Raw genomic sequence first — 15351 nt, forward strand, 5'->3', positions numbered from 1 at the left:
GACCATTTAACCACCCACAGCCTACCTACAGACCCTTTGACTTACTTACAGACCCTCTAACTTACCTACAGGCCCTTTAACCCCCCCCCCCCCCCCCCATAGCCTACCTGCAGACCCTTTAACTTACCTACAGACCATGTATCCTACCTACAGACCCTTTAACCTACATATAGAACCTTTAACCTACCTACCTACAGACCCTTTAACCTACCTATAGACCCTTTAACCTACCTACAGACACTTTAACCTACCCATAGACCCTTTTATCTACCTACAGGCCCTTTAACCTACCTACAGACACTTTTACCTACCTACATATGGACCCTTTAACCTACCTACCCATAGACCCTCTAACCTACCTACAGACCCTTTAACCTACCTACCCATAGACCCTTTAACCTACCTACAGACCCTTGAACCTACCCATAGATAGAGCTGCCGCGGTATTGATTTTTTCCTTACCGCACAAATTAGCGAAGACATTCAAACCGCTGCGGTAACCGCCATTAAAAAAAATAATAATACAAGTTGTATGTTAAAATAATTGGTTCCTAAATAAACTTTTTTGAATGCATTTATTTCTGTAGTAGTCTATTCTTTATAGCGTCTAGTCTAACCTTAAATGTCTATATTTATTCCAGTGTTGTCATCTGAGAAAAGCTAATCTGAGAAAAGTGTTGCCAAATTTCTATCAGCATGTGACTTGTTCCTCCAGAGGCGGGAATATTTTAGACTATTGCTACTCGCAATTTAAGAACGGGTACAAGTCTCAAGCTGCTAGCGCTTTCGGCTTTTCGCTTTCTTTCTTTTACCCCAGTATAAACAACGTCTCAAACGCGTTCCTGTAGTAACGCGAGAGGTTAAGCGTTGGACTGTGGAATCAGAGGAGACACTCCAGGCTGCACTTGAATGTGCAGACTGGGATGTGTTCCGCGACAACACAGACAATATTAATGATATTGACTACACGGAAACAGTGCTGGACTTTGTTTGTACTTTGGTAGAAGAAACAATCCCCTCTACCACAATTAGAGTTTACCCAAACCAAAAGCCCTGGGTAGACAAATCCGTCCGTGAGGCTCTGAAAGCGCGCACCTCAGCCTATAACGCCAGGCTTGTGACCGGCAACATGAATGAACACAAGGCGGAGAGATACAATGTAAGGAGAACAGTAATAGAGGCAAAACGGCGCTACAGAGATAAGCTTGAACTTCAGTTTGAACAGGCTGACTCTAGAGGTATGTGGCAGGGCCTCAGAACGATGAAAGATTACAAAGGCACCTCCCTCAAGCTGAACAGTGACATCTCATTGGCAAATGATCTCAATACCTTCTATGCGAGGTTTGAGGCTGTGAATAACAACTGCCTACAAACCACTGCAATGGAGGGGGGGGCCACTGCCGATGGAGACTCAGTGTTCAGGATAACAGAACATGAGGTGAGGAGGACCTTTAAGAAAGTGAATATCAGGAAGGCAGCAGGACCGGACGGTATCCCCGGCCGCGTCCTAAAAGTCTGTGCCGACCAATTGGCCCCGGTATTCACTGACATATTTAACCTGTCCTTAGAACAGGCTGTCATCCCCACCTGTCTGAAGAAGTCCACCATTATCCCTGTACCCAAAAAATCCACGCCCGCTTGCCTCAACGACTACCGCCCTGTAGCTCTCACCTCCATAGCCATGAAGTGCTTTGAGAAGCTAGTGAAGGGCTACATCTGTTCCTCCCTCCCCATCAACCTGGACCCCCTGGAATTTGGTCCACGGAGGACACCATAGCCCATGTGCTGCACACAGCAGCATCACACCTGGACAAGAGGCAGGGGAACTATGTGAGAATGCTATTCATCGAATACAGCTCAGCATTCAATACCATAGTCCCCTCCAAACTCATAGCCAAGCTCAGGGACCTGGGCTTGAACTATGACCTCTGCCAGTGGGTCTTGGACTTCCTCATCCATCACCCTCAACATAGGGGCCCCCCAGGGCTCTGTTCTGAGTCCCCTCCTCTACTCGCTGTACACACACGACTGTGTGGCACAGCGGAACAACAACACAATCATCAAATTTGCTGACAACACAGTAGTGGTGGGCCTGATCTCTGCAAACGACGAGAGGACCTACCTGGAAGAGGTAGAGGTTCTGGCGGGATGGTGCCAGGAGAACAGCCTATCCCTGAACGTCAGCAAAACAAAAGAGATGATTGTGGACTTTAGGAGGTTGGGTGTCAGGGACTACAGTCCCCTCAGCATCGACGGGGCACCGGTCGAGAGAGTGAACAGTTTTAAGTACCTCGGAGTCCACATATCCAAGGACTTGACATGGACCACACACATTGACAGTGTAGTGAAGAAAGCACGACAACGCCTCTACTTCCTTAGGCGCCTAAGGAGGTTCAACGTGAGTCAGAAGATCCTTAAGAACTTCTACTCATGCACAATAGAGAGCATCCTGACAGGCAATATCACCTCCTGGTTTGGGAATAGCACCGCACAAGACTGCAGCAGACTACAGAGAGTGGCCCGTTCAGCCGAACGCACAATTGGAGATGGGCTTCCCACTCTCCAAGACATTTACAACAAGCGTTGCAAAAGTAAGGCTAAGAGAATAAAAGACTCTAGCCACCTGTTAGATCTGATCACAATCAGCCACTTATCACCTCATCTGTTGGCTTGTGTAGTTTCTGCGTTGTTTATTTCTCCGACATCTTCTCATACTGGCTGTACAATCTTTGTCATTCCCCTTTAATGCATTCGTATTGTCCTTGAAAAGTCTTTGATGGAAAACTAAATTCATTATTCTATCGTCTCTTCTGCTTTTAGTCCAATGGTGGTTGAGGCCTTGTCGTTAGCCAAAACCCTTCTTTGTTAGCCGAAGCTAGGCATAGGAGGGGGGGGGGGTTAGTGCTCTGTCTCTCTCTCCACGTCTGCTCGTATCAGCCTTGCGTCCGGTTCTAACTTACACTGCAAGAAAACTCACAGCTATAGACTATAGTCCTTAGCAACAGCTGTCCGCCCCTAGCAACCGCTACTTCTCCTGACCTACGACCCAGATTTCTCGGTCTCTCTATCTGCCTTCCCTGTGACAACGGTTATGTTGATATTAAAACACCTCTCACTCCACCCAGCTGATAACGGCCCTCTGTCTGCACAGTTTGGCTGGAGACACACATACTGATATTATCCTCTTAAAACTCATATCTATATAGGTTATAACCAAATGCTAATCGATTTCCTTCAACAACTGCCTCTTTGAACTGCTGCGGTCAGGCAAGCGATACAGGAGTCTCATGGCAAGCATAGAGAGACTCAGAAGGAGCTTCTATCCCCAGGCCATCAGGATGCTCAATGACAATCAATGAAAATAACATTATGTAACAAACCATCAAATACACAGCACACACATCCACACGTGCACACTCACTTTAATAAACAACTCACTGTAGCACCCAGGCCATGTGAGCGGATCGGAGCGTGAGCGGCGCGGGGCGCGGAGCGGGCTGTTTTGACGTGAGCGAGGAGTGGGTTTTAAAATGAGTCGGCGCGACGTCCGGAGCGAGAGTTCTCCTCCGCTCCAATCCACTCCAGGCCGCTCACAGTGGTTTAACACTGTTGATGTAATATATACATGCAGTACAATGCCAAAGCAACAGATGGCGATGTACAAACATGAAGGCCATTTTCAACCAATGAGAAGGGTTCAGGCTTCGTCACTGTAGAGACGCCCACCATAGATATCTATGACGCCCACACTCACTCCTGTTAAAAAAAGTATCGACGCCATTGTTGTTGACGTTAGCTTACATGCTAACGTTAATGGCAGCGACCATAGCATTGTGGCTCGGCTAGCCTATCATCGCTTAATAGAACTAGTGAATGGATAAACAACGTTATTTAACATTGCAGAATGGCTACAATTACAATGCGGCTCAATACAAACAATTGTTAAGGGGCCCAGGGGGTGTAGACTGTTGTAGTTTGAGCTCATTTACACCATGCTCCAAAAAAGAAAAAGAAAAACTGCCGAGCGATCTGGCGCGGGGAGCGGGGAGCGCTCGATTCAAGGTGAGTGGGGAGCGAGCGGAGAGCGACTTGGGAGCGGGGTCAACATGAGCGATTAGCGGAGCGGACCAAGCTTTAAAGAGCGAAGAGCGGATTTCTCGGCCGCGCCGATCCGCTCACGTGGCCTGGTAGCACCCACTTTAGACACTTTAGACACTTTAACACACTTTATATTTATTGGTATATTGGTATATTTTTTAGTTGAGATTTGCACAACTCAACTCATACCTCATTGCACCTCACCACCACAAGGTAGCACCACAAGCTGTACCAGTTGTACCTCATTACATTCCTGCATTGTACTGTATATGGGAACTCCGTTACCTTTCTCTACTCTGCATTGTATACATGTATATTGAAAATGTTTGTTTTGTTTACACTTGTTTACGTACTTGACTTTCTATTCTACACTTATAATATTATATCAGTGTTTCCCTTATATGCATTGAATTAGAACCGCTGCTGCTATGAACTAGACTATTAAAAAAAAATTATTAAAAGAAAAAAGAAAAATTATATATATTTTTTTTATCATTTCATTTGGGCTGTGGGGGGTGCTTAACACATTGATTGCCACGCAGTATGCCCATCATTATACCCAGTCTGCCACCTCTGTAAGCCTATGGAGATGTTTACCTTCTTTGCAGGGCTATAACTTTTTAAATATTATAGCTATATTTGCATTACTATGGCCCATTCAACATCGATTATCTATTGTTCCGGATGTGCGAACGTTATATTTTTTCATTCATACATTGTTGTGTTAATACCGTCGAGAATATAAGTATGTTTTTAAGCTTTTCTGCTGTAATTCCAAAAACGCTAGTTATAGGCCCTGACGATAGATTATCGATTGGCGTTTCTTTCCTATACACGCTATATTAAAAAATTCAAATGTATATGATCGGTATACATTATGCTTCATCATGCGTGAAGGAAAGGGGGTGGGGGGTCGTTTATAATTCCTTGATCGTCAGTAACGGCTTTATTTAGTATGGGTTGATATATTGATCAGACTGATTGCAAACAAAGAAATGGACAATCGGGCTGAAAATAACGTTAGTGTCCTCTTACCGTTCGCCGATGAGACTGGAGGAAAAATATCCCAATTATTTGACGTCGATCTCCTAGATCCATTTCCGGTTTGTATGACGCAATAATACAATAATCATAATAATCATATCTGCTTAATCATATCGATTATTGCGTTTCGAAAGCGATCAAAATGCACTCGAGTGTGTATATTGATCCGCGCCACAATATATCTCTGGCGGAGGAATTTCCTCGATGCACCGATCGCCACTTCCGGTTTGGCGTGAGTGTAACTCGCCCGACCATCCACCAGGCGGCGGTATTGAGGCGTTGCAATATCAGACAGGGTGCCACTGCAGTCCGGAGGGAGGCTGGATGAATTATGAATGCCATGGCGAAAAAATGAAATATCGATCCCAAAAACGATTTACGCCGTTGTTGGCGTTCAACGCATGGCGGGCAATAATGATTTACGCCATTTATGGCGCACAATGTGTTAATGTAAAAGACTGACCTGAGGAAAAGGCTGCAGGGAGACCATCTGGCCGCTTGTATGCGTCTCAGCATCAATGGGCCCCTACCAGTGAATTCCCCACCAAAGAGCCCTGGAGCTTTTCTTTCAAAAGCCCAGGAAAATGAAATGCTCTAAGGCAGAATGTAGCCTATGCCACTGAGACTTCTTAGGTGTAAAGTGCTGTTGTAGTGTTATGATTTGTGTATGTTAGACAGTTAGTATGTTAGTATTTATTAGGGCTGTCCCCGACTAAGGATTTGCATAGTCGACTATGATTGGCCAATATTTGCCGTTAGTCGAGTATAATATAATATTATTATTATTATATATATTATTTTTTTTATCATTCCATTTGGGCTGTGGGGGGTGCTTAATGTCTGAAGGAGTCGACTGAAGGCTTCTTGTCCTCTGAAAAAGCATGCAATTGGTCCACTGATGGATACATCTTGATATTTGTCTAGTCTAGTTTGTTCATTAGATGGGTGAAATCGTAGGCAGTTAGCCTCTGGTATGCGTAGGGATGGGTACCGAATTCGGTACTTTTGAGGTACCGAAACGAAACACGTCGGTACTACCGAGTATCGAATCAAGTGAGAAAAAAAAAAAAAAAAAAATTTAATTTTTTTTTCCTTTTTTTTTTTTTTCCTTTTTTCTTTTCATGTCAACGTTCACACGCACAATATATGCTTACCTAGGATTTGACTTGATTCAACAACAAAGCAGTCGGAGCAATGACAAGCCGAAAACTGTCTAAATTGTAGTTATTTGAAGTTTGGATTTTTTTTTTACGACTGAGGTAGGTAAATAAAATTTCTTGAGACTAAAGTACCGAAAAAAGGTACCGTTGGGTACCGGTATCGATTCACAGGTACCGGTACCGGTATCGGTTCAAATGTGAAAGGTACCCATCCCTAGGTATGCGTGCCATTAGCGTTAGCCACGCTTCTAGGCCTCTTTTCTTTTGGAAAGAATGATAAAAAATTTAAAAAAGATTATAAATAGTTTATTATTATTTTTTGTATTCGACTAAGAGGTTGGCAGTTGACTACGGCTCCTTTCGACCGAAAAGCCCTAGTCTTTATATTATCTATTAAATCATCTATATCTACCGGTATGTACAATACAAATAGTGTACAAGTGTTGAGGCATGTCATTAATCTTGACATTTACTTTGATTACAACTACACTGCAAAAAAAATTATCTTATCAAGTGAACATATATTGTATTTGGTACAATATGTCTATATTGAGTAGAATTATCTTGAATAATCTTATCCCAGTGGCAGATAATTTAGCATTTTTTTCAGATTTGTCAATTTAATCTTGTTTTAAGAAAACAAGATTAAAATGTTCTTAAAATAAGATTAAATTGACCAAAATCAAGAAAGAAAGCAAAATTATCTGTGGAATAAGATAATTCAAGATAATTCTACTCAATATTGGACTTATTGTACAAAATACAAGATATTTTCACTTGATAAGATTTTTTTTGCAGTGTACAAATATGTTCTGGGCCTCCAGTGCAATTCTAGTGTCAGTGGACACACCAAAAACATCCTAGCAAATTCACACGCACATGACTCCATGAACATGAATAACCTATCTCGAACAATTCGAAGGTAGTTTTAAATTATTTCTCCGGCAGCGTGCGCTAATATGGATTCTGGCGGCACGTGCGCACGCACAAATATGGATTCTGGCGGCACGTGCGCACGCACAAATATGGATTCCGGCAGAGTGTGCGCAGCACAGCACCGCTGTTGAATTCTTTTTCAGGGGAAACACTGTATATTATACTTTTTATACTTATCCTTTTATATAGCACTCTCAGGAGCAAAACGGAAAGAAGCATTTCATATAAAAGTATTCTGTATTTCTATATGACGACTAATAAAGAAACTTGAAACTTGAACATTAAGAGGACGACTTTGCAGCAGGAATATTGGTTGAAAACAGCTGGTTGTTCTTGAAACTGCTGTTCGCGGTAGCTAACGTTAACCAAACGCTTGGTTCAATAACCAACTAGGAATTAATTGACTGTCATATATATCTGCATAACCGATAATAACGTCATGGAATGGTTACTTTGTTCAACCCGATGGCCAGCGAATTAACACCAGCTAGTGATGGATCCGGTTATTACATGGGGCTCACTCAAGAGTTAAACTGATCAGTGCTCAGCCCTATCGTTACATTAGATAGCCAACAGTTTAATCCCTAACGTTATGTGTAGCTGGCTATCCTTCAACACATACCATAAGACTGCCCAGGAGTATATTTCAGCTTATTCTACCAGGTGCCGCTTGGCGCTTTCTACCAACCTGTTACAGACCCGAGTTTATACCCAGCAAATAGACTGAGCCAACTTGCTAACGTTTACGTTAACGTTAATGTGGGCAGCTGCACTCAGATCACACACACGCACACACACACACACACACACCATATGGCATATCTACTGCTCCAGAACAGAACCAGAACTTACTTGTCCTCTTACCTGTCCGTCTTCTTTTGGGATCAAACAGCAGCATTTACGGCATCCGAATGCCCTTCGATTGGGTTTCGCTACAAGATCCATGTTTTTAGCAGAATTCAAAGCAAAAACTTTCCGTAGCAGCAAAGCACGTTCTGGGGTTCGACCAGAATGTTAACTGCGCAACTGCGAGTGGAAACTTTCGAACACATGGCGTGAAGAAAATAGTCTATACACAATTACAATTATTATTATTATAAAAAAAATTTCATAAAAAAAAAAAAAAAAAAACAGCCGGTGATGCGGTAACCAGCTTGACTCTGCTGTGAGCATGACGTGATAGCGATACCGCGATAATGCAGTAACTGCGACAGCCCTACCCATAGAGTCTTTAACCTACATACAGGCCCTTTAAACCTACCTACCCATAGACCCTTTAACCTACCTACAGACCCTTTAACCTCTTAAGCCAGACTGGGCCGGTACTGGTCCCAAAATGACATTGTGTCATAAATCAATATCTCCAGACTGTTCGACAAAAGTATAATTTTTTTCCCCAAACGTATTCAAGTATAAACATCATAACCATGTCACAACAGCATTTATATAATGTATATTATCATCAATACGTTAATTTAGCAATAGGTTAAAGTGTTATTAGATATATTTAACTTTTCGAAATGGTCTGTTTATTTCGCGAGAGGCCACCATTTTGGATATTTTGAATCATGGGAATTGTAGTTTTTTTGGGGCCATTTTGTAATAGCTAGCTGTCTATCAGCGTTGGAATTTTTCAGAACTACACTTCCTGAAAGCCTCTATGGGTTTTCAAATGTCATACTTCTGTATGAATTTTTTTAATATCTTATTATTCTGGATAATAAACCACAACACTAACATTATTGACATATTGACAGCGCAGTTAGTTTCTCTTCCCTATTTTTAGCATGCAGCAACAGATTTGATTTGAAAATAGTTTCAAAATGGTGCCACCCTGATCAAAATAAAAAAAAGTACAGTAGATTTCATTATCTGTTATTATGCACGCCTGGTGATACTAAATCCAAATTGAACTTGGTCATTTGAAAGATAATATATGTATATATATAAAGAAAAATCATAATTCATATTCTCCTTTGTTTCATCACAATTTAAGCAAGCCTAGTAATAGACACAATATTTCTGACACTCGGAATACATTCACTGAGGTCCATAGATGTCCCTAGATACCAAGAATATGGAAATGGACCTTTTAGAAGTGGAGCAATATTCCATTTACTTAGGTATGTATTTTAGGCAGATTTTCAGAAAATAGGCTCCGGGCTTAAGTTAACCTACCTACCCATAGACCCTTTGACCTACCTACAGACCCTTTAACCTACCTACAGACTATACTGTGATTTCGGCACTGCTGTGATGATCTACCCTGCTTTCAGGCTCATGCCTGCAGCTACATCTCAGTTTATCATGACCTCAAGTGCAATGCTGCAATACTTTCAGTCAACTCGGTTCTCTCTCTCTCTCTCTCTCTCTCTCTCTCTCTGTCTCTGTCTCTGTCTCTGTCTCTCTCTCTCTAATCTACTCTCTCTCTATTCTCTCTAATCTACTCTCTATTCTCTAATCTACTCTCTCCCCCCTATTCTCTCTAATCTACTCTCTATTCTCTCTACTCTCTCCCTCCTCTCCTCTCTCCAGGGTCTGTTGGACCTGAAGTCTCGCTTTGACCGCTTCCTCCAGGAGTCGTTCAACAACGACCGTCTGTTTAAACAGACCATCGCAGGAGACTTTGAGTTCTTCTTGAACCTCAACTCCCGCTCGCCAGAGTACCTCTCTCTCTTTATAGACGACAAGCTGAAGAAAGGAGTAAAGGGGGTGAGACCATCCCTCCTTCCTCATCCCTCCTTCCTCATCCCTCCTACCTCATCTTTCCATCCTCATCCCTCCTACCTCATCTTTCCATCCTCATCCCTCAATCCTCATCTTTCCATCCTCATCCTTCCATCCTCATCCCTCTATCCTCATCCCTCTATCCTCATCTTTCCATCCTCATTACTCCATCCCCATCCCTCTATTCTCCTGTATAGACAGGGTTCCATCCCTCTAATCTCCTGTATAGACAGCATTCTATGTCTTAAAGACTTGATTTACACTATCTCTTTCTGAATGACCATCTATGTATGAATATAGTATAGCTCTGTGTATTATTAATGACCATCTATGTATGAATATAGTATAGCTCTGATTATTATTAATGACCATCTATGTATGAATATAATATATCTCAGATTATTATGAATGACCATCAATGTATGAATGTAGTATAGCTCTGATGATGATTAATGACATCTACAGTATGTATGAATGTAGTATAGCTCTGATTATAATAATTATTATTATTAGTGACCATCTATGTATGAATGCAGTATAGCTCTGACCAGTATTAATGACCATCTATGTATGAATGCAGTATAGCTCTGACCAGTATTAATGACCATCTATGTATGAATGTAGTATAGCTCTGATTATTATTAATGACCATCTATGTATGAATATAGTATAGCTCTGATGATTAGATGTGTGTATGTGTGTGTCCAGCTGACGGAGCAGGAGGTAGAGTCCATCCTGGACAAGGCCATGGTTCTGTTTCGGTTCATGCAGGAGAAGGATGTATTTGAGCGCTACTACAAGCAGCATCTGGCCCGCCGCCTGCTCACCAACAAGAGCGTCTCTGACGACTCCGAGAAGAACATGATCTCCAAGCTGAAGGTGACTGAGGAGGATGTCCAGAGCTTAAATCTTAATAGACCTTTAAATGTATGAGTTGATTTATCCTTTTCGGACCGTCAGACTTTTAGTTAAAATAAAACATATTTTGCTAAAAAGAAAGAGTTTTTTTCCCATGTTCCACGATTATGAAGTTAAAGTGTTTTCTGTCCTCCCTATGTGTGGATAGTATGTGGATTGGTATAATGAGGTAGGTATAATGAGGTTTGTTTCCTGTCCTCCCAGTGTGTAGGTATTATGTAGATGTAATGAGGTTATTATAAGGTAGATATGATGAGGTTTGGTGTCTGTCTTTCCTTTTGTGTAGATGTAATGAGGTAGGTGTTATGAAGTTAGGTGTAAGTAGGTTTGGTGTCTGGCCCTCTGTGTAGGTATTTTGAGGTAGATGTAATGAGGTTTGGTGTCTGTCCTTCCTTCCAGTGTGTAGCTATTATTATTAGGTAATATATATATTAGTTGAATATATATAATGAGGTTTGGTTAGTTAATTTAACAGGGGCCATGCACAACGCAACAATTGAGCCAGAATTAACTGGATAGCCCAATTATATCTGGCATCCCTGGGCGGGAAGATATTATAAACAATTAAATTAGCAAAGTTTATAAACGGTACATCACATGTAAAACGATATATATGTTACATATACTCCATGTTGGAGAACAATTGGTTCCATACAAAGGTTTACACAATCACAAACACAATGTCTGCCCTGTCTGACCCTCTGCTCTGTTCCCTGTCTGACCCTCTGCTCTGTTCCCTGTCTGACCCTCTGCTCTGTTCCCTGTATGACCCTCTGCTCTGTTCCCTGTCTGACCCTCTGCTCTGTTCCCTGTCTGTCTCAGACGGAGTGCGGCTGCCAGTTCACCTCTAAACTGGAGGGAATGTTTAGAGACATGTCCATATCTAACACCACCATGGATGAATTCAGACAACACCTACAGACCACTGTGGTAAGTAGATACATTTTCTGATTGTAATGTGTCTCTACAGCAGTATAAAGTGTTTCTGATTGTAGTGTCTCTACAGCTGTATAAAGTGTTTCTGATTGTAGTGTGTCTACAGCAGTATAAAGTGTTTCTGATTGTAGCGTCTCTACAGCAGTATAAAGTGTTTCTGGTTGTAGTGTGTCTCTACAGCAGTATAAAGTGTTTCTGATTGTAATGTGTCTCTACAGCAGTATAAAGTGTTTCTGATTGTAGTGTGTCTACAGCAGTATAAAGTGTTTCTGATTGTAGCATGTCTACAGTAGTATAAAGTGTTTCTGATTGTAGCGTGTCTACAGAAGTATAAAGTGTTTCTGATTGTAGTGTCTCTACAGCAGTATAAAGTGTTTCTGATTGTAGCGTGTGTACAGAAGTATAAAGTGTTTCTGATTGTAGCGTGTCTACAGAAGTATAAAGTGTTTCTGATTGTAGTGTGTCTACAGCAGTATAAAGTGTTTCTGATTGTAGCGTGTCTACAGCAGTATAAAGTGTTTCTGATTGTAGCGTGTCTACAGAAGTATAAAGTGTTTCTGATTGTAGTGTGTCTACAGCAGTATAAAGTGTTTCCGATTGTAGCGTGTGTACAGAAGTATAAAGTGTTTCTGATTGTAGTGTCTCTACAGAGGTATACAGTGTTTCTGATTGTAGTGTGTCTACTGCTGTATAAAGTGTTTCTGGTTGTAGTGTGTCTACAGCTGTATAAAGTGTTTCTGATTGTAGTGTGTCTACAGCAGTATAAAGTGTTTCTGATTGTAGCGTGTCTACAGAAGTATAAAGTGTTTCTGATTGTAGTGTGTCTACAGCAGTATAAAGTGTTTCTGATTGTAGCGTGTGTACAGAAGTATAAAGTGTTTCTGATTGTAGTGTCTCTACAGAGGTATACAGTGTTTCTGATTGTAGTGTGTCTACTGCTGTATAAAGTGTTTCTGGTTGTAGTGTGTCTACAGCAGTATAAAGTGTTTCTGATTGTAGTGTCTACAGCAGTATAAAGTGTTTCTGATTGTAGTGTGTCTACAGAAGTATAAAGTGTTTCTGATTGTAATGTGTCTACAGCAGTATAAAGTGTTTCTGATTGTAGTGTCTCTACAGCAGTATAAAGTGTTTCTGATTGTAGTGTCTCTACAGCTGTATAAAGTGTTTCTGATTGTAGTGTGTCTACAGCAGTATAAAGTGTTTCTGGTTGTAGCGTCTACAGCAGTATAAAGTGTTTCCGATTGTAGTGTGTCTCTACAGCAGTATAAAGTGTTTCTGATTGTAATGTGTCTCTACAGCAGTATAAAGTGTTTCTGATTGTAGTGTCTCTACAGCAGTATAAAGTGTTTCTGATTGTAGCGTGTCTACAGCAGTATAAAGTGTTTCTGATTGTAGTGTCTCTACAGCAGTATAAAGTGTTTCTGATTGTAGCGTGTCTACAGAAGTATAAAGTGTTTCTGATTGTAGTGTCTACAGCAGTATAAAGTGTTTCTGATTGTAGCGTGTCTACAGAAGTATAACGTGTTTCTGATTGTAGTGGGTCTCTACAGCAGTATAAAGTGTTTCTGATTGTAGTGTCTACTGCTGTATAAAGTGTTTCTGATTGTAGTGTGTCTACAGCAGTATAAAGTGTTTCTGGTTGTAGTGGGTCTACAGCAGTATAAAGTGTTTCTGGTTGTAGTGGGTCTACAGCAGTATAAAGTGTTTCTGATTGTAGTGTCTACTGCTGTATAAAGTGTTTCTGATTGTAGTGTGTCTACAGCTGTATAAAGTGTTTCTGGTTGTAGTGGGTCTACAGCAGTATAAAGTGTTTCTGATTATAGTGTCTCTACAGAAGTATAAAGTGTTTCTGATTGTAACGTGTCTCTACAGCAGTATAAAGTGTTTCTGATTGTGTCATGTCCTCAGGTGTCGTTGGGTGGAGTTGACCTGACGGTACGAGTGTTGACAACAGGATATTGGCCCACACAATCGGCAACACCCAAATGCAGCATCCCCCCCTCACCTCGACACGCCTTTGAGGTCTTTAGAAGGTTGGTCTCCTCTACCAGTATGTGGCTTGAAGTTAAGTTACCCGTGAGCTAACCCATGTGATAATTTCTCCAGATCATCGTTGGTGAGATCAGGCCAGCTTTCCATTACAAACGTTCACTGTGCGTCACGTTGTTTGTAGAGCTAAACCTATATTTTATATTATAGCTATGGGTCCAATATCATTGTCAATTGACAGTAAGAACCTTCCATTCAATATGCCATAAAGAAATATTTTTTCCATTGATACGTTCCCGTTTTATACCGTGGTGAATATGAGTGTTATATTGGAATAATCTGGGATCATTCCTGTGAGGCTATTTATAAGGCACAACGCTAATAACGTTAAATCCATTGGCGTTTCGTCCCTACACACGATACAGTTAAAAATCCAAATGCATATGATCGGTATTATGTTCCATCATGAATGCGTGAAGGGGGGGGGCCGTTTGTGATTAATTAAACAGCATTCGTTATTACCACAACATACACTGATCTGGGGTATGGCTATGAAATCCTTGCACGATCAAGCTGAAATTGACATCGAATTGCTCTTACCTTTGGCCGGTTGGATTCCAAAAATTGTTCCAATTATTTTATCGCCATCTGGTAGATCATAAGTCCATTTGGCACACGCCATAACCCTATACAGCATAATGAATCCGGCGTCACAAAAAGTATTCCATGCAATCGGGTGAAGCCCTCGCTTCAGGCTAACAGAAAAGTCCGCCCGGAGCGTTTTCAGTGTGACACCAGGTCTGCAACAGGGGTTACTGCATTCTCGAGACAGCGCCACTACCAGGATCTGGCCGGTACTGCACCTTCGGAGTCCCAATATGCCTTTTCCAGGCATATTCCAGGATATTAAAATCGAGAATCTTCGTTTCCGGCACTCAACCGCTGGGCCACAGAAATGAGAATTCTCGTGAACGGCACCCAAAGGGTTAAAAGAACACGCCAACATTTTGGGAAATTAGCTTATCGTCTTCTCCAGAGAGAGACTAGAAGATATATATCAGTTTCCTCTCTGTGCGTTCAGTAGAAAGCTATCTGGCTGCATGTTAGCCTAGCTTAGCACAATGAATGGAAGCGGACATGACCAGTTAGCCTTCGGGAGAGGTGTTAGTTGGACAATGTCTAGGCTAACCGGTCATGTCCGCTTCCATTCATTGTGCTAAGCTAGGCTAATATGCAGCCAGATGGCTTTCTACTGAAGGCACAGAGAGGAAACTGGTATCTTATCTTCTTGTCTCTCTCTGGAGAAGACTGTAAGCTCTAGGGGTGTAACGATGCATTGATTAATCTAAATGCATCGATTCTAATGGGACGATTCAACTGCATCGATTTGGAAATGTTAGAATAGATTATAATCGATAATGAAAAAATAATTAAGAAATATATATATATTTATTTTAATTTTTTATGTTTTTATTTTTGTGTGTATTGTTTTTATTGACCTATAGTCCATTCATGCTGAGTGAATCAGTTCCCCCAGCCACAT

The 15351-nt window shown here is 41.4% G+C and overlaps 1 protein-coding gene across 1 annotated transcript in view; it reads left to right on the forward strand.

Moving 5' to 3' along the window:
- Positions 1-15351, forward strand: part of LOC311233006 (cullin-3-like) — a 135242-nt gene that overhangs the window by 84245 nt on the left and 35646 nt on the right. The window contains exons 8-11 of the mRNA XM_084319859.1: positions 9774-9950; positions 10674-10844; positions 11706-11813; positions 13728-13852. Of these exons, the coding sequence (XP_084175985.1) occupies positions 9774-9950; positions 10674-10844; positions 11706-11813; positions 13728-13852 (581 nt within the window). The remainder of the gene's footprint in view (positions 1-9773; positions 9951-10673; positions 10845-11705; positions 11814-13727; positions 13853-15351) is intronic.

The sequence above is a fragment of the Notolepis coatsorum genome (assembly GCF_963971535.1).
Source record: "Notolepis coatsorum genome assembly, chromosome: 1".
Taxonomy (NCBI): domain Eukaryota; kingdom Metazoa; phylum Chordata; class Actinopteri; order Aulopiformes; family Paralepididae; genus Notolepis; species Notolepis coatsorum.